At 39.9% G+C, this 23,049-nt stretch overlaps 1 protein-coding gene across 1 annotated transcript in view; it reads right to left on the bottom strand.

Annotated features, from left to right (window-relative positions):
• The window catches only part of ESYT1 (extended synaptotagmin 1), a 238,862-nt gene that overhangs the window by 5,984 nt on the left and 209,829 nt on the right, over window positions 1-23,049 (bottom strand). Inside the window, exons 27-30 of the mRNA XM_063952629.1 lie at window positions 22,704-22,802; window positions 4,475-4,606; window positions 3,763-3,868; window positions 1,798-1,847 (exon numbers count right to left, since the gene is read on the bottom strand). Coding sequence (XP_063808699.1) covers window positions 1,798-1,847; window positions 3,763-3,868; window positions 4,475-4,606; window positions 22,704-22,802 — 387 coding nt within the window. The remainder of the gene's footprint in view (window positions 1-1,797; window positions 1,848-3,762; window positions 3,869-4,474; window positions 4,607-22,703; window positions 22,803-23,049) is intronic.

The following is a 23,049-nucleotide window of genomic DNA, read 5'->3' as shown; positions in this document are numbered from 1 at the left end:
GCCTTCCTGGTTTTTTTTAGGACAATTTTTATCTTGTATGTTTTAGATGTTGATTCACCCCAACTATGGGGTCTTGCTTCATATTTTTTGGGAAATTTTTATATTTCGATTACCTGAAAGGGATTGTCCGAGACAGTGGAAAAAGAAACCCAGATAGGATTCACATTGCTACTTTCTCCGTGAGTGTGGTACACTTATCTACTGTGAAATGATTTACAGATAAAAGATACCTTTATATGTTTACACACCTCCTTGTTATAAGTGAGTGGGGTACGCATCTCATATATATTTTGGGTGACAGCCATATGGGATTTAAGAAGCAGCTAAAGAAACCTTTATGTACATAGTCAAACGAGTTTTTCGTGTGAGTTGGGGTACGCTGCTGATTATCCATAAACATCTTTATACCATTGCCGGGGGACCTTATAGGCTGGATAAGGACTGTTTCTGACAATATTAGACATTGTTTGATTTGTTTTTTTCATATGTTCATCGGACCTAACAACTGGGAATCCTTTATGAGTGAAAAGAAATAAGAAACAAGACCGAAAGGACGTATGAGGAATGTATAATTTTTCTTGTTTTTTTAGTAGCGCTTATACAAGTTCTTTTCCCTACTTTATATATACATTTCACCTCTTTGAGCAGCTTATTAAATTCCTGAACCACCCACATAACAAGATATTTCTACACAATTCTCTCTCCTCTACACAGTTTGCACAAAATAGACATGTGTTCTTTCTACACTCACACAACTCAATGACACCAGAGCAACTTTTCTGTGTGACTAGATCACACAGCCCACCACAACACTTTTACCATTGACGTCTGGCTGCACCAATATGCAATATGTAGCACTTACAATCATGTATCAAATTCTGACTTCCAAACAGGGCCTTTTATCTGTCGCTCTGTAATTACTATGTTTTGTTTTGTTTTACCTATTGCAAAGTGCAACAGAATATGTTGACGCAACATAAATGTTAAAAAATAAACTGGACATTATTCTTTTGGATTATATTGAATTAAACCACACACTGTACCTGATCATTTGATGGGTTTCAAGGGTCCCTTACACTAAGTAGTTGGAGTTCCTTCCACATTGTGGTGAGTTTTCCAAGGAGCATACTATTAGCTAGATCATAACAACTGAAATGCTCCCAGCAGAAATAATAGGAATATAGGACCATAAAAGATTCCAAATCATTAATGGGACAAGATCAGGTGTGATCCAACTAAAGTATAATGGGCAGAATGGATGGATTGGATGATGGTATTCTGTGTTTCTAAAGGTGGGTACACACTAATAGATATATCTGCAGATCAATTGATCTGCAGATATATCTATGGACGGATCGGGCAGTGTGCTGTGCATACACACTGCCCGATCCGTCGGGGACTGACGTCATGAACTGGGCGGGCGTGTACACACGCCCGCCCAGTTCAGCTGTCAATCACCGCCGGCCACCGCAGCATGTGTACGGGCGGTCGGCCGACCGCCCCGTACACACACAGCGATGCGCCAATATATCAGTAGATATATTGGCCGTCGGCTGTGCTGCGCGGCCGACGCGATTCGTCTGTGAACGACGGAGTTCACAGACGTATCAGCCGTAAACACTGGCCGACGGTCCCGCGATATATCGGCCGTTCAAGAGAACGGCCGATATATCGACCAGTGTGTACGGGCCTTAAGGCAAAGAGAGCTCAGTTTTCGTTTGGTGATTGACTATAGATCATTAAGCTGCTTTATTAGGTGATCCAACGTGTATTGTGAGACAATATCAGGAAACTCACCACTGGTTCAGTCCTTTAGACAAGTCCACCTGAGAAAGGTCAATGATAACCTGCAAGAAGAAGGGGATGGATCAGATTAGTATCACTGCTGCAGTATCCAGCTGTCCCCTTACCTTTCTCCAGTACCCTTCTCTTATGCACCGCACCAATCTGATGTTAGTATGTACCCTTCTCTTATGCACCGCACCAATCTGATGTTAGTATGTATCAGCTCACAGTCACTGGTGTATGTTTACACAACTCTCTACCACTTCAACTATTCAAATGTTTTACAGGTATTAGTTAACTGCGACTGAACCCTGATAAAACAGAAGTCCTTATGATAGGTCACAGGACAAGACTGCAGCATAGCCAACCAACAGGACTTACTTTTGGGGATTCAGATATGCAAAACACTGAGCATGTGCGGAATCTTGATTTTGTCCTGGATAGTGGCTTGACACTTAGACATCAGGTATCAGTCACAATCCAAATTATTTCATAGCCAGAATCAAGCAATTACTTCCCTCAGAAGGTCTGCCGAAAGTCATACATGCATTTGTATCATCACGCCAAGACTATTGCAATACCCTTTAATATAGTCTCCCAGTAAAAGAACTGCCTCGCTTACGGCTGGTACAAAAGACAGCTGCCTACCAGCCACATAACACCCATCCGCTACTCCCTCCACTGATTACCTTTAAGATGGTGAATCGTTTTGAAGATTGGTTTACTGACTTTTAAAGCCCTACATGACCAGGGCCCAAGGTACCTGAAGTAGCTTCTGATCCCATACTGCCCACTCGATTACTACGATCTGTAGATAAAGAACTACTAACAGTACCTAGAATCTACCTGAATTCATCTGGGGGTCGAGCTTTCAGCTTTATGGCTCCGACTATGGAACCGTCTTCCCTGCACAGCTCGAGAAGCCTCCACTCTAGAATTGTTCAAAGACAGACTCAAGTCTTACCTATTTACTCAGCATTTCACGAATATCTACTGTTAAGCTTGTTTTGTATTTTGCGCTGTAGGAAAATGTAAAGCACTTTGAGTCCATTAGGCGAAAAGTGCTATATAAATTTCATTATTATTATTATTACTAACTAGACTTTAACTAAAATAAACTAGGGGAATATAAGCGACTGGTTCATTGTATAAAAAATGCACACTAGAATGATCTGTTTATATAAGCACACTTCCTTTTAAAAGGATCTGAACATTCTGGACTTGATAGATCCAATAGGACCTCACGTGCTTACATAAAGTGGGTTATCGGGCAGGATAAACGCACTACATAGAGCTGGGAAGTTTCCTTCCTAGAATTACCCGCACTGTGGGGGTCATTCCGAGTTGTTCGCTCGCTAGCTGCTTTTAGCAGCATTGCACACGCTAAGCCGCCGCCCTCTGGGAGTGTATCTTAGCTTAGCAGAATTGCGAACGAAAGATTAGCAGAACTGCTAATAAATAATTCTTTGCAGTTTCTGAGTAGCTCCAGACCTACTCACAGATTGCGATCAGCTCAGTCCGTTTAGTTCCTGGTTTGACGTCACAAACACGCCCTGCGCTCGGCCAGCCACTCCCCCGTTTCTCCAGACACTCCCGCGTTTTTCCCTGACACGCCTGCGTTTTTTAGCAAACTCCCGGAAAACGCTCAGTTACCACCCAGAAACGCCCCTTTCATGTCAATAACTCAACGATCAGCAGAGCGACTGAAAAGCACCGCAGGATCCACAGCAAATCTACTAAGTTTTTAGTAACATAACTAAGCGCATGCGCCCTGCGTGCCTTGCGCATGCGCATTTTGAAACAAATCGCAGGATAGCGAAAAACGGCAACGAGCGAACAACTCGGAATGACCCCCTGTATGTAATGCAAGGTTCCGATCTAACCGCATGCTTAATTGAATCTGCCCTTTTGTATTGTACATTATAACATGCATTCATTTGTGATGCATTATTCAGAAGAACTAGTGATGTGCCCAACCTTTCCGATCAGCTCCTTCTCCCGTGACATGAAGGACACACTGTTTTTCACACAGACTTCAAGCTTCCTCTTTGATGCTTCTTCCAGTGGAATTTCCCACTCTAATCTGCAAAAACAAGAGGTATGTTGCAGTAGTCACCATTCAACATATCACTAATTGACAGTGTGAATTCTAATGTAAACTGAAAGAAAAGCCTCCTCTAACTAACTAAAATAGTGCAGAAAACATGCTATCACCTGCTGTGGTGCTACCCCTTACTGGAGACCAGGGCACCCCATATACTGTGCATAGCCTCAATACGCCACGCAGTGTGACATGCCTGGTGCCAGTGAGCAGCCAGGTCCTATGTAACACCGCTAGCGTCTGGCATCTTTTTTAGCCAAAAATGCATCTTCGTTGCAATGCGACCAGAATGCACCAGGAGACAGTGAGGACTAATTTGACATGCGACACTTGTATATCTGTGTGTGACTGAGTCTGTATACGAAGCAAAACGCAACTCGGAGTGGAGAGGAGGGATATTTGGCGCAACTGTAGTAATGATATATGAGGACACCTCTGTACCTGTGTTATCTGATATGCAGTGTGTCGTATACCCCTTACCGGAGATCAGGGTACCCCACAATATAATCTGACCAGTATTACTGTGTGCATTGCACATAACAGTCACACATAATATTATGGGAAAATAAAATAACAGTACGTTCTTACTTTTCATTGAACTCTGGATTGCTGGTCCGTTTCTTAACACTGGTTTTTCGTTTTGTGGCACGGCTTTTATCAGGCATCAATATGACAGATAGGTAAGGATCAGGGAGATCTTTGGAGCTAACACTTAAATTCCTGATGGATAAAAGCAAAATGTGTTATTACAGAAGAAATCTAATGAGAAAAAACCTGTTCTTCTAGTTACAATGTATAGAAGCAGCCAGACCATTGCTCTCATATGGAATATTAGAACACAAAAAGAAAAAGTATTCCACATTGGGGCACTCATCTGTAACTGGCTGTAATGATATTTCTAAATCTAGGTGCAGGACGACTCCCTCTAAAACGTAACCTTTATTATAATTAGTATAAAATACCAGTCATGGGTAGCTAGCGAAGTATTAGAAGAAAATGTGTGAAAAGTGAATAGTGTAGAAGAAAAATCAAAAATCAAAATAGAACACACACCAGTCTCAAATATGATCAATCAATTAGATAATTCTCTCCTATAATGAATATACAACTATATTGTTGTGCTTGTTATCAATATTGACCTATAGGATTGTATACATAAATTGTGCGCTCCCCTCATTGGGATATGGGCTTATTGTTAGGGTATTTTGAATAGGGAGATCCACTTTAATATTGGTCATAGTGTACTACAATCACAGTCAGCAATTCGCGTACTGATGCCATGAGTAGGTAAAAATTCTGATACACTTGTGATTGTTACTCATGTAGACAATTTAATGGAGTACCTTGTCTTAATAGGTGATGGTTTTATTCTTGTGATCCTAACTTGCTACACATTCTAGTCTGATTTGTATGAAAACTGAGGTTCTGCAGCGATGTAATCTGAACACTTCTCTGTGCAACAGCGGAATCACTTAGATTATATTGATGTTCTTGTCTAACATGCATTAACACAGGTCAGTTGAGGGGTTAATCTTACTGGAGCATAACATTCCAAACTCTCCGGGAGTTGGTAGGTGTCCTAAATCTCCCTGCTCCTATGTGTAATCAATCAGAAGCCGCTAAATCAGGCCGTAAAAATTGTAGCTCAGTCGGAGAATCTTGGTGACATACACTTGAGATAATAATCTTTTTCACTTGGTGCAGTATGTCTACGGCTGATTAAGTCAGGCTAGAGTGGTCTAACTATAATACAAAGTATCACAGACGTGTTGTACAAATAGTGGACTCATTCACATTGATCCGCTACAAATGTATCAAAATCAGCTGTGTCAGTGTTAACATAGCCTGACTACTTTACATTGTATCCACCACATGTGCTGCCAGTTACGTTCTCATGCAGTTGCCATATAACATAGTGAGGGATCTATTCTGTATGTGGATATTGAGCTAACCGTTTCTATGAATTAAACCCTAATGTGCTGGCTGGATAATAAAGAGAGATCGAGTGTCAGTTTACTGCGTGTCTTGTTGTTCAATGCCGTTAATAGCAATAGTGCATTATAACAGACTCGTTCTCTAAACTGTGCCCAAATAAGCTTTACTATATCCCTGGTGAGAGGGAGACAACACTTAATTAATATCTAATATCATCCTACGGTACATTTGATCCGGTGCCCCGGATATCAGATTATCTAAATAATCAACATATACTGATTGCACAATAAGATATAATGTATAGAGACAGTGTGATCATTTAAAAACACGGCACCCAGAAGGTGGGTGGCGTGCTAACCAATGCGCATTTCGCATATAAGCTTTAACGAGGTAAACCCGAACGCCGGGCGGAAGGGCATTATAACGGACAGATGGACCAAACAGCATCCGTCCGTTCTGATTGACAGGCAGTGCAGCCTAACAGTTCCGTTCTTCCCCTAATCGAGGGACATCTCATTCCAATTGTATACTATAATAGGCCATGTACTCATTGATTGACAGCCAAGGTGGCCAATACAAATCTCCTTAATTCTTCATCAGAGATTGCTAGGTCTGCATTGACAACATGTGGGAAGGAGGTGAATGACAGCTCCATTCACTATTCAGAGTAGTTCATATAAGCCATGTTTCAGGGCTATTGGATCCAAATTATATATTATTTCTCCAGATGGGTCCACAACAAAAGATTATATATGTCTGCATACATGCATAAACGAATTAGTAAGATCAAACTTATATCTTCACATTATACCTATAATTCTATAGGTTGTGAAAGAAGAGTGACAAATTAAAACCCAGTGTAAATAATGAATGAATTGTGATAAAAAAGATTCTGCTTTTTGTACAGAACATATCAGGAAAATTAAATTAAATATGATTTATGCATAAAATACATGGTGTACATAAACGTGTCAATAAAGGTGATTGAAACCCTATATAATAATAAAAAATATTATTATTTTTTTATATATAATTCGTAAAGAGATTAAAAGTGTGTGTTATGTGAATGAAACATATTCATAAAAAAGGTGTGTGAAACAAAAACCAAAAACATATCAAAGTGGTATAAAGTGTCAAAACATATATTTCTAGCCATGATAACAAATATATCCATACAGATAAATATTGTATATAATTGATCATTCTATTTCTTTACTCTAATTCAAAAATGCATTATAATTAATATATTCATTTAGGCCCTCTGGATGCAGACCCCCTAATAGAAAGGTCCAGTAGCTTTCCCTCCTTAATAATTCCTGGGTCAGATTTCCTCCTCTGATTCCCAAATGAATCTTTTCCAGTCCAAACACCCTTAGTTCGTTAAAGTTCGAGTCATGTTGCATATAAAAATGCCTTGCAACTGATGTAAGGGGTTTGAACTTATCGAGGTCCCCCTTGGAATTCCTAATATTTCCCACATGTTCCAGTACTCGTTGCTTAAGTGGTCGTGTGGTCATTCCCACATAATGTTTATCACAGGGACACATTAAGCAATATACTACTCCTGTGGTTTTACAATTGATGAAGTCCCTGATGGTATGTTTGTGAAGATATTTGTCTTCAACTTCTGTCGTACGTTGCATAAAGCTACAGGCTTTACATCCTCCACATCTATGAGAACCTCGTACTGTAGGTGGCTTCTTCTTGATTTTAACAAAATGGCTATCTGAGAGCTTATCCTTTAAGTTGGTCGATCTTCTCCAACTTATTGGTATTCTTGAACCGAGGGCTTTATTAAGATCTGGGTCCAATGCCAACTCCTCCTCTGATCAGAGACAAAATCAACAAGCAACTAGCCAAAACTCTAACAACTCAGTGACTGACATCAGGGAAAGTCTCAACTCACCCACTGAACTATCTATTGAAGAACAATCAGCCATTTTGACCCTGCAACAATTAGCGGATGAAGGAGAAGATACACTCCCTTCATCGAGACCCATCTGCAAGAAAAAAGGCACTTTTTGCCCACAGATTAATATCTGCCCTGCAGTACAGACATATATGGATTTGGTATCTAGAGATCTTGACACGTTTATGTACACCATGTATTTTATGCATAAATCATATTTAATTTAATTTTCCTGATATGTTCTGTACAAAAAGCAGAATCTTTTTTATCACAATTCATTCATTATTTACACTGGGTTTTAATTTGTCACTCTTCTTTCACAACCTATAGAATTATAGGTATAATGTGAAGATATAAGTTTGATCTTACTAATTCGTTTATGCATGTATGCAGACATATATAATCTTTTGTTGTGGACCCATCTGGAGAAATAATATATAATTTGGATCCAATAGCCCTGAAACATGGCTTATATGAACTACTCTGAATAGTGAATGGAGCTGTCATTCACCTCCTTCCCACATGTTGTCAATGCAGACCTAGCAATCTCTGATGAAGAATTAAGGAGATTTGTATTGGCCACCTTGGCTGTCAATCAATGAGTACATGGCCTATTATAGTATACAATTGGAATGAGATGTCCCTCGATTAGGGGAAGAACGGAACTGTTAGGCTGCACTGCCTGTCAATCAGAACGGACGGATGCTGTTTGGTCCATCTGTCCGTTATAATGCCCTTCCGCCCGGCGTTCGGGTTTACCTCGTTAAAGCTTATATGCGAAATGCGCATTGGTTAGCACGCCACCCACCTTCTGGGTGCCGTGTTTTTAAATGATCACACTGTCTCTATACATTATATCTTATTGTGCAATCAGTATATGTTGATTATTTAGATAATCTGATATCCGGGGCACCGGATCAAATGTACCGTAGGATGATATTAGATATTAATTAAGTGTTGTCTCCCTCTCACCAGGGATATAGTAAAGCTTATTTGGGCACAGTTTAGAGAACGAGTCTGTTATAATGCACTATTGCTATTAACGGCATTGAACAACAAGACACGCAGTAAACTGACACTCGATCTCTCTTTATTATCCAGCCAGCACATTAGGGTTTAATTCATAGAAACGGTTAGCTCAATATCCACATACAGAATAGATCCCTCACTATGTTATATGGCAACTGCATGAGAACGTAACTGGCAGCACATGTGGTGGATACAATGTAAAGTAGTCAGGCTATGTTAACACTGACACAGCTGATTTTGATACATTTGTAGCGGATCAATGTGAATGAGTCCACTATTTGTACAACACGTCTGTGATACTTTGTATTATAGTTAGACCACTCTAGCCTGACTTAATCAGCCGTAGACATACTGCACCAAGTGAAAAAGATTATTATCTCAAGTGTATGTCACCAAGATTCTCCGACTGAGCTACAATTTTTACGGCCTGATTTAGCGGCTTCTGATTGATTACACATAGGAGCAGGGAGATTTAGGACACCTACCAACTCCCGGAGAGTTTGGAATGTTATGCTCCAGTAAGATTAACCCCTCAACTGACCTGTGTTAATGCATGTTAGACAAGAACATCAATATAATCTAAGTGATTCCGCTGTTGCACAGAGAAGTGTTCAGATTACATCGCTGCAGAACCTCAGTTTTCATACAAATCAGACTAGAATGTGTAGCAAGTTAGGATCACAAGAATAAAACCATCACCTATTAAGACAAGGTACTCCATTAAATTGTCTACATGAGTAACAATCACAAGTGTATCAGAATTTTTACCTACTCATGGCATCAGTACGCGAATTGCTGACTGTGATTGTAGTACACTATGACCAATATTAAAGTGGATCTCCCTATTCAAAATACCCTAACAATAAGCCCATATCCCAATGAGGGGAGCGCACAATTTATGTATACAATCCTATAGGTCAATATTGATAACAAGCACAACAATATAGTTGTATATTCATTATAGGAGAGAATTATCTAATTGATTGATCATATTTGAGACTGGTGTGTGTTCTATTTTGATTTTTGATTTTTCTTCTACACTATTCACTTTTCACACATTTTCTTCTAATACTTCGCTAGCTACCCATGACTGGTATTTTATACTAATTATAATAAAGGTTACGTTTTAGAGGGAGTCGTCCTGCACCTAGATTTAGAAATATCATTACAGCCAGTTACAGATGAGTGCCCCAATGTGGAATACTTTTTCTTTTTGTGTTCTAATATGATTAATTTATTCCAGGGAGCACCCCCAAACTAATGATTAATACTAACAATTTCTTCTAAGAACTGTTTATGACTAAACAATGGGAAGTAACTGATTATTATGAATATATGACCTCTATGATCTGTGCGGATTTTTTCTTTGTTTGGAATCTGTACATAATCTGAGATCTTTTCTCAGGCTTCTTTATCCAGCACGATCTACAACATATAGAGTTGATCTGATTGAAATATATTTTAACATCATTGCAGGTAGTGGGAGACTCTCTTCTCATAAGCATTTGTTACATTATTATTATAATGGCTAATTTCAGCTTATCAGCTGAAATAAATAACAGAAAGGATCGATGGACAAGTGAATTAGACAGCATCTTTCCAGAAAATGGAAGGGAAGAAACCTCAACAGAGGGGTGGCAGGAAGACCTATTACAATTAAAATACTATCTCTCTAAACAATCAAGAACTTGGTGGGAGATGACAATGTTTGAAAATTATGTCAAACACAAAATCACGCCCAGAGGTTTACGCCCAAGGGTATTTCCCTCTTTTGAACTTGCTACCGAAAATTTAAGAACAGAATGGGAGGACATCTTAAAGAAATGTACACATGATCTTATGATGGTACTTATAAAACATGATAATCTCCTGTTAGATCAATATACAAAAGAAATAGATTTATTGACAAATAAACTCAAAAACTTTGAACAAGAAACACAATTTCAAGCAATGTTTGATAAATATAAGAAAGAATTAGCAGAACAAGAGAAAGGAATTATTGAACGCAAAAGAGGGAAATTCTCCAGGGATAAAAGGGATTATGCCCTTAACCAGGTTTTCAGATGGAATTTACGTAAGCCCACGGGGAATGAGAGAAGACCGTCACATGGTTATATGTCATCAGACCAAGAATCCTCAGGGACTGAAGACGCGGGTAGATCCTATTCAATCAAGGAGAATTTGCCATCACACTCGTCAAGGGATTTTTTAGATCAACCCTCAGGTCCCACTTTGGACCAAAGAGAAAGATTAGGAGGGGGAAGAAACACCAGAAATCAGAAAAGGTGGGAGACAAAAGACACTGGGAAACATCAGAAGAAAACATACAAAAGGAGATAAATTGTTGTGATTTGGGAGAGGACAAGTTGAGAATAATTAACTTGACCTCCCAGGAACTGAGTGAGTCCCATATGAAAGTCCTGAGTAGAGGACTTAGTTTCTCCCCAGAATCCCATTTTGATCGGTTCAAATGGGAGAAAGACTTACATTTATTTGGAAGAAAGCTCCTCCTTACAAAATTTTATGCCAACTCCTCCTCTGATCAGAGACAAAATCAACAAGCAACTAGCCAAAACTCTAACAACTCAGTGACTGACATCAGGGAAAGTCTCAACTCACCCACTGAACTATCTATTGAAGAACAATCAGCCATTTTGACCCTGCAACAATTAGCGGATGAAGGAGAAGATACACTCCCTTCATCGAGACCCATCTGCAAGAAAAAAGGCACTTTTTGCCCACAGATTAATATCTGCCCTGCAGTACAGACATATATGGATTTGGTATCTAGAGATCTTGATAAGATGATGGATAGGACTGACAGTTACAGTAGGACCAGTTCTAATATGAACAAAGAAGAATTGGAAGCTATAAAAGAGATACAGTCTTGGAGTAATGTTGTCATCAAACAGTCAGACAAGGGGGGCAACATTGTCCTTTGGGACAAGGATGCTTATATCTCAGAAGCCAAAAGGCAGCTCAATGATGCTTCTTGTTACAAACGATTAAGAACTAACCCCCTGGAGATATTTAAAACTGACTATGGAGCAATTATAACTCAGGCACTTCAAGATGGCACAATCACCAAGACAGAATATAAATTCTTGGAGGTAGAAGAACCTGTGGTGGCAACTTTCTACATGCTACCTAAAATTCACAAACATGAGAAAATGCCACCTGGTCGCCCTATTGTGTCAGGAATTAAAAATTTAACAGAACCAGCAAGTAATTTTCTAGATACACACCTGAGGAAATTCGTCACTAACCTACCATCTTATACACAAGACTCAAGAGATGTCCTACGTAAACTGGATGAAATCCAGATCGATGAAGGGGTTCTGCTCATAACATGTGATGTTGAATCTCTTTATACGAGTATTAAACACGAGATGGGAATACAGGCAGTACGTTATTTTTTGGAAAGAGAAGGTCTTACAGACTTTAGTCTCTTCCTATTACAATTACTTACCTTTGTACTGACTAAGAATTTCTTCGTGTTCAATGATCAGTTTTTCTTGCAAATCAGGGGCACTGCGATGGGGGCGGCTTGTGCCCCCACGTATGCGAACATATATTTGGGGTGGTGGGAGGAGACCCATGTGTTTAATGAAGAGAACGAAAAATATACCCAAAAAATCCTTATATGGATGAGGTATATAGATGACCTTCTGATTCTATGGGACGGGTCGGCAGATGACTTCATTGAATTCCTTGATAAATTGAATAACAATAACCTCAATCTAAAACTCACTTATGAGATGAGTGAGACACAGATCACATTTCTGGACTTGAAGATTGAAAGGTCAAGTGATGGGAGAATAATGACGGATCTCCATAGGAAACATACTGCTACTAACAGTGTCTTGCATAGAACAAGTGCTCATTTTCCACCTGTTCTAAAAGGCATTCCAAGAGGGGAATTCCTGCGTTTGAAAAGAAATTGTTCGGTCAACTCAACATTTGAACAACGTGCTAAAGAGCTATCAGAGAGACTAATCAAACGTGGCTACAGTAAGAGAGCAATTAAGAAGGCCTTATATCAAGCAAGGAACAAGGAAAGAAATATCCTCCTTTACTCAGAGAATAAGAAAAAATCAGAGTCTAATACCATCAGATTTGTAGGGGACTTCTGTGCAGAATGGCAGAACATACAACATACACTACAGAAATTCTTACCTGTTCTGAAATTGGACCCAGATCTTAATAAAGCCCTCGGTTCAAGAATACCAATAAGTTGGAGAAGATCGACCAACTTAAAGGATAAGCTCTCAGATAGCCATTTTGTTAAAATCAAGAAGAAGCCACCTACAGTACGAGGTTCTCATAGATGGGGAGGATGTAAAGCCTGTAGCTTTATGCAACGTACGACAGAAGTTGAAGACAAATATCTTCACAAACATACCATCAGGGACTTCATCAATTGTAAAACCACAGGAGTAGTATATTGCTTAATGTGTCCCTGTGATAAACATTATGTGGGAATGACCACACGACCACTTAAGCAACGAGTACTGGAACATGTGGGAAATATTAGGAATTCCAAGGGGGACCTCGATAAGTTCAAACCCCTTACATCAGTTGCAAGGCATTTTTATATGCAACATGACTCGAACTTTAACGAACTAAGGGTGTTTGGACTGGAAAAGATTCATTTGGGAATCAGAGGAGGAAATCTGACCCAGGAATTATTAAGGAGGGAAAGCTACTGGACCTTTCTATTAGGGGGTCTGCATCCAGAGGGCCTAAATGAATATATTAATTATAATGCATTTTTGAATTAGAGTAAAGAAATAGAATGATCAATTATATACAATATTTATCTGTATGGATATATTTGTTATCATGGCTAGAAATATATGTTTTGACACTTTATACCACTTTGATATGTTTTTGGTTTTTGTTTCACACACCTTTTTTATGAATATGTTTCATTCACATAACACACACTTTTAATCTCTTTACGAATTATATATAAAAAAATAATAATATTTTTTATTATTATATAGGGTTTCAATCACCTTTATTGACACGTTTATGTACACCATGTATTTTATGCATAAATCATATTTAATTTAATTTTCCTGATATGTTCTGTACAAAAAGCAGAATCTTTTTTATCACAATTCATTCATTATTTACACTGGGTTTTAATTTGTCACTCTTCTTTCACAACCTATAGAATTATAGGTATAATGTGAAGATATAAGTTTGATCTTACTAATTCGTTTATGCATGTATGCAGACATATATAATCTTTTGTTGTGGACCCATCTGGAGAAATAATATATAATTTGGATCCAATAGCCCTGAAACATGGCTTATATGAACTACTCTGAATAGTGAATGGAGCTGTCATTCACCTCCTTCCCACATGTTGTCAATGCAGACCTAGCAATCTCTGATGAAGAATTAAGGAGATTTGTATTGGCCACCTTGGCTGTCAATCAATGAGTACATGGCCTATTATAGTATACAATTGGAATGAGATGTCCCTCGATTAGGGGAAGAACGGAACTGTTAGGCTGCACTGCCTGTCAATCAGAACGGACGGATGCTGTTTGGTCCATCTGTCCGTTATAATGCCCTTCCGCCCGGCGTTCGGGTTTACCTCGTTAAAGCTTATATGCGAAATGCGCATTGGTTAGCACGCCACCCACCTTCTGGGTGCCGTGTTTTTAAATGATCACACTGTCTCTATACATTATATCTTATTGTGCAATCAGTATATGTTGATTATTTAGATAATCTGATATCCGGGGCACCGGATCAAATGTACCGTAGGATGATATTAGATATTAATTAAGTGTTGTCTCCCTCTCACCAGGGATATAGTAAAGCTTATTTGGGCACAGTTTAGAGAACGAGTCTGTTATAATGCACTATTGCTATTAACGGCATTGAACAACAAGACACGCAGTAAACTGACACTCGATCTCTCTTTATTATCCAGCCAGCACATTAGGGTTTAATTCATAGAAACGGTTAGCTCAATATCCACATACAGAATAGATCCCTCACTATGTTATATGGCAACTGCATGAGAACGTAACTGGCAGCACATGTGGTGGATACAATGTAAAGTAGTCAGGCTATGTTAACACTGACACAGCTGATTTTGATACATTTGTAGCGGATCAATGTGAATGAGTCCACTATTTGTACAACACGTCTGTGATACTTTGTATTATAGTTAGACCACTCTAGCCTGACTTAATCAGCCGTAGACATACTGCACCAAGTGAAAAAGATTATTATCTCAAGTGTATGTCACCAAGATTCTCCGACTGAGCTACAATTTTTACGGCCTGATTTAGCGGCTTCTGATTGATTACACATAGGAGCAGGGAGATTTAGGACACCTACCAACTCCCGGAGAGTTTGGAATGTTATGCTCCAGTAAGATTAACCCCTCAACTGACCTGTGTTAATGCATGTTAGACAAGAACATCAATATAATCTAAGTGATTCCGCTGTTGCACAGAGAAGTGTTCAGATTACATCGCTGCAGAACCTCAGTTTTCATACAAATCAGACTAGAATGTGTAGCAAGTTAGGATCACAAGAATAAAACCATCACCTATTAAGACAAGGTACTCCATTAAATTGTCTACATGAGTAACAATCACAAGTGTATCAGAATTTTTACCTACTCATGGCATCAGTACGCGAATTGCTGACTGTGATTGTAGTACACTATGACCAATATTAAAGTGGATCTCCCTATTCAAAATACCCTAACAATAAGCCCATATCCCAATGAGGGGAGCGCACAATTTATGTATACAATCCTATAGGTCAATATTGATAACAAGCACAACAATATAGTTGTATATTCATTATAGGAGAGAATTATCTAATTGATTGATCATATTTGAGACTGGTGTGTGTTCTATTTTGATTTTTGATTTTTCTTCTACACTATTCACTTTTCACACATTTTCTTCTAATACTTCGCTAGCTACCCATGACTGGTATTTTATACTAATTATAATAAAGGTTACGTTTTAGAGGGAGTCGTCCTGCACCTAGATTTAGAAATATCATTACAGCCAGTTACAGATGAGTGCCCCAATGTGGAATACTTTTTCTTTTTGTGTTCTAATATGATTAATTTATTCCAGGGAGCACCCCCAAACTAATGATTAATACTAACAATTTCTTCTAAGAACTGTTTATGACTAAACAATGGGAAGTAACTGATTATTATGAATATATGACCTCTATGATCTGTGCGGATTTTTTCTTTGTTTGGAATCTCATATGGAATATGTCAGATAGATGATGTAGACTTGCTTTGGAATTGCTTGGTATGAGCAACACCTACACAATCACCTGTGCAATAGCTTTCAGGAATGTGCCTCAATTTATGTTTACTACACTCGCCTTTGGCAAATCAGCAGCTGACTTTCATTTACAGCCGCTATCTCAATCTCTACTGCTATGGAGATAGCCAAAGATCAGAGGCCCGGACTATAGCTAAGCAACAGGAGCATGTTCAATAGAACAAATGCTGGGGGTTCCAAGGGAAGGTACACTCGCTGAACGCCCCCAACAACTGATAACCCTTTTAAGATATGTAAGAATACAGAATAATACTTCTTTTTGGTGCAGCATTCATTCCACCTAATTTACTCCATTTTCACACCTTCTAAAACTGCACCAGAAATGGCACTAGATGGGTTTATATAGCCATCTATATGTGAATGTCAAGAGGTAACATTCTTTGTTATGAACTTTTCTAACATGGTTTACGTAACATTTAATTAGATTTATAAATGTGCACGTGTTCACCAGTGTTTTCTGTTCAACTCAAATGTACACCAGGCACTATTTTCTTCTTTACTGACCGTGTTATCTCCCTATTGATTGGTAGTTCTTATAGTCAAGTGTTTCTAGCTAATATATACCCAGTGGTGCTGGAGCATGAAGGACACCGCCCCTTGTACCCTTGTGAGCTAGTCTGACCCCTGTACAAACCAGAAGTTAAATGTCCTTTTCCTGATGTTTAGAAAACACCCTCCAGGGTGCTGCTCTACTAGGTACTAGGCGGGTGTACTACGATATACCAGCACTCAGGTTCCCGGGAAGGCTGACAGCAGGGAGAGTGCAAAAGAGCCCCTTGCAGGCACGGTTATTCTCCCTCCTGGGGTTGACGGTTTCCCGGCGCCGGTATGCAGAGCGCTGGGATCCCGACAGCCGGGATATCGAGTGCATCCCGTCTAGGCAAATTGTTATTGCACTTGCCTATTTGATCTGTATTTTACTTGCATTTGCTGCTTTCCCGTCTGTCTTTTTCCTCTTGTTCTTGCCTTACCACGCCGTATTTCCACCCCACTTTCACAAGTACAACAATTCTTAATGATGGTTATGGAATTGTCTATCTTTGGAATGATTCTATGTCTAGTGTAAGTCAAGTTGGGTCATGAAATGTTGGGGATATAAACTCCTCCCAAAAGAAGAAAGAAAGAAAGAAATACAATTCTACCTTAACTAACTCCATTTAAACATCGCTATCCTTCGAGGGACACATCTTGTGCCTCAATAAGTACTTAAATTAAAGATACTTTGGTGGAGTACATGAAATAAAGAAAAGAATACACAATGGTATAGTACATACATACTCAGTCCAATTTGAGATTAACAGTCCCAGTGGTATTTAGATAGGAGTCCCTTCATCATCTCTGTAGCAGTAACAATGGTAACGTACCATACTTACAAGAATTATTTATTTGCTTTGTAAGTATGGTAACATTGTTAAGTACCATACTTACAAAGCAAATAAATAAATAATTCTTGTAAATACGGTACGTTACCATTGTTACTGCTGCTGAGATAGTGAAGGGTGTCCTATCAACACACCACTCTACACAGGAAACACCACTGGGACTATTAATCTCAAATTGGATTATAGATGTACGATACCATTGTGTATTCTTTTCTTTATTTCATGTTTAATGTGGTCTGAGAATTCAAGAGACTTTTTCATTACTTCGTGAACTAAGGAAAACCAGCTATCGTTCCCTCATGAAATGACTACAACTATTGAAAGGAAGTAAAAATTGTTTTAACGCTTATACTTACCTATACCCGGGTCACAATCAGTTTTGTTGCAGATAAATACCCTTATTTATCAATGAGTGATAAATTTCACTGTGAGTGATAAATTGCACAAGCCAATCAGCTCCTAATTTCCATGTCACAGGCTGTGTTTAAAAATTGACAGTTTGGAGATGATTGGCTGGTGCAATTTATCACTCACAGTGAAATTTATCACTCATGATAAATAAGGCCAAAAGTGTGGAGAAGCTTTGTGGTGGGTATTTAAAGTGATGACTTTATCAAAGTCACGTGATACGTGATGAAACGCGTTAGGATCCCGCCTCTCTAACACACCGTGAAACAGGTATCTGCATTAGAAGCTAGCTGCAGTGATCTAACGTGCCTCTGTACCGCTCTGCTCACCTCCGTCAGCCGCATCAATCAGCACGCGGCATTTATTCAACATCTCAGCCCGGCGGCCCCATCCACCTTCTCGCTGCTTAGCATCAGTGGGCAATGCAGGACTTATAACCGGGGACGCTCGGTTGAGGACCAGCCCACAGGAGAGGTATCCATTATTAATCTTTCCATCTAGCTTGGTGACGATAAATTTGTGCTACGTCTGGGACCGCTTTGCTACACATTGCTCTTAAGTGGACATATGAGTGGAACTTTCTCTCAGTGATTGCGGACATTTATTCAGTTAATCAGTACAAGTTACTTTATTAACTGTGATACCTGTTGTATATGCAATAATCAAGGTGTGTTTATTAATACAGTTGGTTGCAAATATTTCAGTTGGTTGCAAATATTTTTTGTATCTGTTTATTTTTATTTGAGTGCATATGGTTATTAAATAAATCCTTTTTTTTACACGTCGGCTCTCTTTCTTTTTTTCCCTGGTATACTGTGCAGCCGTTTTTTGTTTTAATTTATATACTGCCTGACACCCACTTAGTGTTCACGGCCGCGCAATTTATCAGGGGAATTATCTTTTATCACTCTAGTCTATTTTAGAGGCGCTTGGTAAGCAGTTATTTGTTTTCTCTTATCCTGTTTAAACTTGCACTCCTGTATGCCTCTCCTTAGTGCTACACTAAGTAACAAGTTGCACACCAGTGCAGTATTATCCAAGTCGGTCTTCATTCCGGTTCAAGTTTCCAACTCCAGTTTGGTCCAGCTTAAGTATCTGACTCCAGTCCAGTTCCAGTCTGGTCCAGCACCTGCATTTCAGTTCCAGTCTGGTCGAAGTCCAGTTCCATTCTGCTCCAGTATTCAGCTGATTCCAGTCCAGTTCAGTATCCAAGGCCGGTTCCCATCAGACACTGGCAGTAACCCAGTGTCCAGTCAATTCAAAGTTACTACAGCAACTGCCAGTGCTGGCAGATTCTGTGTCCGCTATCGTGACAGATCCAGAAGGGCAGAGCCTGACATGCCTTTAATATTTTCTCCCAATAATCGTATTAGATACTCTCTGTAATAATTCAAGAATCTTTATATCTAAAAAAAAAATCCTAATCTATGTTTGAACTGAAATGTTGTTGTGGGTTTGGTATGATTTATTGCCACCCGGGATGCTGGATGTCAGTATCCCGACATCGCCATCCTGAGCGGTAGAATTCTGGCAGGGGGCCAAGCACAACGAAGTCCCTGGCGGGCTCGCTGCTCTCGCCACGCTGTGGGCTCGGTGGCAGGCCTGCTGCGCTCCCCACAGGTTCTATTCTCCCTTTATGGGTGTCGTGGACACCCATAGAGGGGGATTCGCTTACCTTGCTGGTATACCGGCGGTGGTATGGTGCCCCCGTTGGGATCCCGGCGTCTGTACTGTGACAGCTGGGATCCCAACGAGCGGTATGCTAACCACATACCGTTACAAGCTGCTATAAATGATTTTATAAGTACCAGTAAATAAAAGTTACATTTTTATGAACTAGTTGTTTGAATAAAACAGTGTCCCCCAAAAGGAGTTTCTTTTCTTTGTACTGCACCTTGCAGAAAAACAGATCTGTTTGAATACTTGTCTCCGGGAAGAACCACCAACATAGTGATACAGCAAATGTTATATCACTCAGTCTAGCTCTGAGTGTAAAGGTCCGTACACACGGTGAGATTCGGGCTGTGCCTGATTCTCACTATGCGACATGGACTGTGGTAGGTATCACAAGCACAGATGACTGTGATACCGATTTTGGCTAAGTGACAATTTTGACTATCTTTTACACGAGATAATTGAAAATTGACTTGCCTGCACAGTCTGTTTTTGCTTGCGATACCGATCCCGCGGGACCGCGCATCGGCATCGCAAACTGTGTACACACGGTGCAATATGCACTAACTTTCCGTACGATTTTGACTAAATAGTCAAAATCGTAAGAAAAGTTCAGTGATATCGCACCGTGTATACACACCGTTAGTCTCATAACAACTAGATTATAATACCAGTCCTGTGCGGAAATCTCCCTCCGACTATGCTGCTCTCCAGACTTTATTCAGCCAATTTCACTCCCCTGATCTCGGCTATTACTAAACTATTGGATAGTTGGCAGCTCCTCCCCCTCACATTGACAGGAAGAATTAGGCCCAGCTTAGAGGTGGATTTAGACCTTATGGGGCCCTGAGCAAGATACAGATTTGGGGCCCCCCTTCCTCAAACAATCCATAGCACTGTATTTTCATTCCTGATTTATGCCTCTTACATTATTTGTTGTTTTTCCTCCTTATATTCTATGACAGTATATTACTTCTCCCCTTCACTGATTGCACCACGTCCACTCACTGACTGCATTTTACAATACTTATTATAACCCGCTTCAGCCAGTGTGACTGTATTGATTATACTGTATATCAGAGCCCACTGATTTCAGCACCCCACCCTAATTGCAGCAGGCGGATGTTATACACTGTACCTGAGATAACACTGTCCATCACTTATCACTTTTTAAGGCTTAATACATCTGGGTCTGTTCCTTCCTTATCATATTAATGACTGTCACACTGGATGTCCCCCTCCTCTCCAACACTTACAGCTGTTATTCACATGTCAATCAGATTACTGTATTATGATAGACAGTCCTCGCTAGCAGACGCTGAGATGAGTGTGATTGAGTTTTATCGTAAATGGGGACCGTATATAAACACAATGGAGTGGACTCCCAAACTCTAGTCTTTAGGGTTTTTGATTCTACTGACTGGTTATGACATAGAAGATTGCTAGAGTCATCACAGCCTTCCTTTTTATGGTTTCTCTCATTATTCTTTACTCGATTTATTACCCCTCCCCCTTTCTTTCCTATTGTGCCTGACACCTCCCCCCCCCCCCCCCCCTTCCATATCAAATATCTACTTTTCACAACAAATTGTATAGAAAAATTAGATCTTGCTCTATTTACTTTGTGTAACGCGGCCTTAAATAGAGGAGGAAACTGAGGGGGAGATGTATTAAGCAAGCCCTGTGGTTTTTCAGCAACTACTCCTTACCTGCAAGTAATAATGATGGGAAGTGAGTAGAATGACAGGGGCACTATGTGAACCCATCATTTTTGGCACTGCTATACCAAAATAGGGCTCTGATCTGGTGTGGCAAGTTATGAACAATTGCAGCTATCGTTGCCGCACTCACACAGCACTGACATGCAGATATTGTGCATACAAAAAATAATAACCTTTTTTTATTTCCCTCCCAAACAGCTGCGGGTGACTTTGGGAAGTTTTCACCGGCGTATTCATATAATCCCTGCAAGCTCTGGTCAAAGCAGCCACAAAAGGGAGAGGGCTATTCACCAGACAGGCGAGTTAACACTCTTCAATAGATGAGAATAGAATACATCCGGTCGGTATCTTGCCCTGCTTAACCATGATAATGGGTGGAGCAGGGCAAGACGCTTACAGATTGATCATCTCCCCTTATATGCGCTCTGTGCTGGCTATGAACAGACTTAACCACTTCATTGTTTTATGGGTTTTTTATGAACATCTATCTAAAACGTATTCAACATGAATTCTAAAGAAAAAAAACAACAACTTTTTTTTCCCTGAAACACAGAATACCATGACAATAGCAATTTTTATGATATACTGTAGTGCTAGGCATCAACAGCTGTACCACTGATTGAAAATGGTCTTAAACCATCATTAGAAACCTATCGATTGTGCAGCCACCGATGGTTGAGTTCTTCACATGTGCAGAGTGCACATGCAAAGTATATTGTGCATGAACTTGAATCCCCACCCCCAAAAAAATAAAATATTCATCATTGTTTTTTCGTATGCATCAGAGAAAGGAGACATATTGATAATCGACACTAACATAGGCGGACAGGGCTCTGCTATGGTTATATGTCCCAGCGGCTGCTCCACTCTGTAGCTGCCGAGTATACAGAGAGGACAGCGCACTGCCTGGCTGCATTTTTCCTCAGCGGCTGCCCCTCTCTGAATCCACCACGTGGGCAAGTGCTGCCAAGCTGCTTTATCATTACGACTAGCGGTGATCGGCAGACACTGGGGGTGATCCAAGGATGCAGAATGGACAGGAGGTCCCTGTGACATTGGTGGCTGCTGGAAGATTATCTTGTGGCAGTCCTCCACTGGGCATTTGTGATTGGGCACATCAGATGCGACCATGTCAGTGAAAGCCCAGCCTGGTTTAGTAGCATGTGATGCATGGTAGAATGTTAACTACGTGTACTGTGTCACCCCTGGATCATGACCACACACCACTTATGTCATATAACCCTCCCACAGATCAGTCCTTTTATCCCCAAAAAGTTATGGATGAGAGAAAGACACTGGTAATGATGGGCCATTTCTGAGAGCCAAAGCTCCTTTAGACAAATGTACCTGAAAGCACTCTTTTTTTAATTTAGATTACAATTAAGATTTATAATGCACATTCCAGACGTATCTTACCTGCAGCTGTGCATCACTGCTAATAGCTTTCCTTCCTTTGCAGGGTAATACACTGTCGCGTGCAGCTGACCTATAGTGGGGTTTATAGGCCCTGAATCACTGTGGAGAACAAAAAACACAAATCTATATTGTAAAATCTTCTAAATGTTAGTATTGTTCATGGAATACCGCTTGCCTATTGTAGTACATGTGTCTCGATAACAAAAGTATCTCAGTACATGTCCAATCTCCCTATGACAGGAGTTATTATATGTGCAAGACATACACAACGTGCAGCTAAACTTTGTACATACTATTCAGACTTCTGTGAAATAGGTTCTAACCTTGTCTTTCTACTCTATGGGAA

Source organism: Pseudophryne corroboree, chromosome 2, assembly GCF_028390025.1.
Source record: "Pseudophryne corroboree isolate aPseCor3 chromosome 2, aPseCor3.hap2, whole genome shotgun sequence".
In the NCBI taxonomy this organism is placed as follows: Eukaryota; Metazoa; Chordata; class Amphibia; order Anura; family Myobatrachidae; genus Pseudophryne; species Pseudophryne corroboree.
The sequence above is the reverse complement of the archived record's forward strand: the minus strand, read 5'-3'. Positions and strand labels throughout refer to the sequence as shown.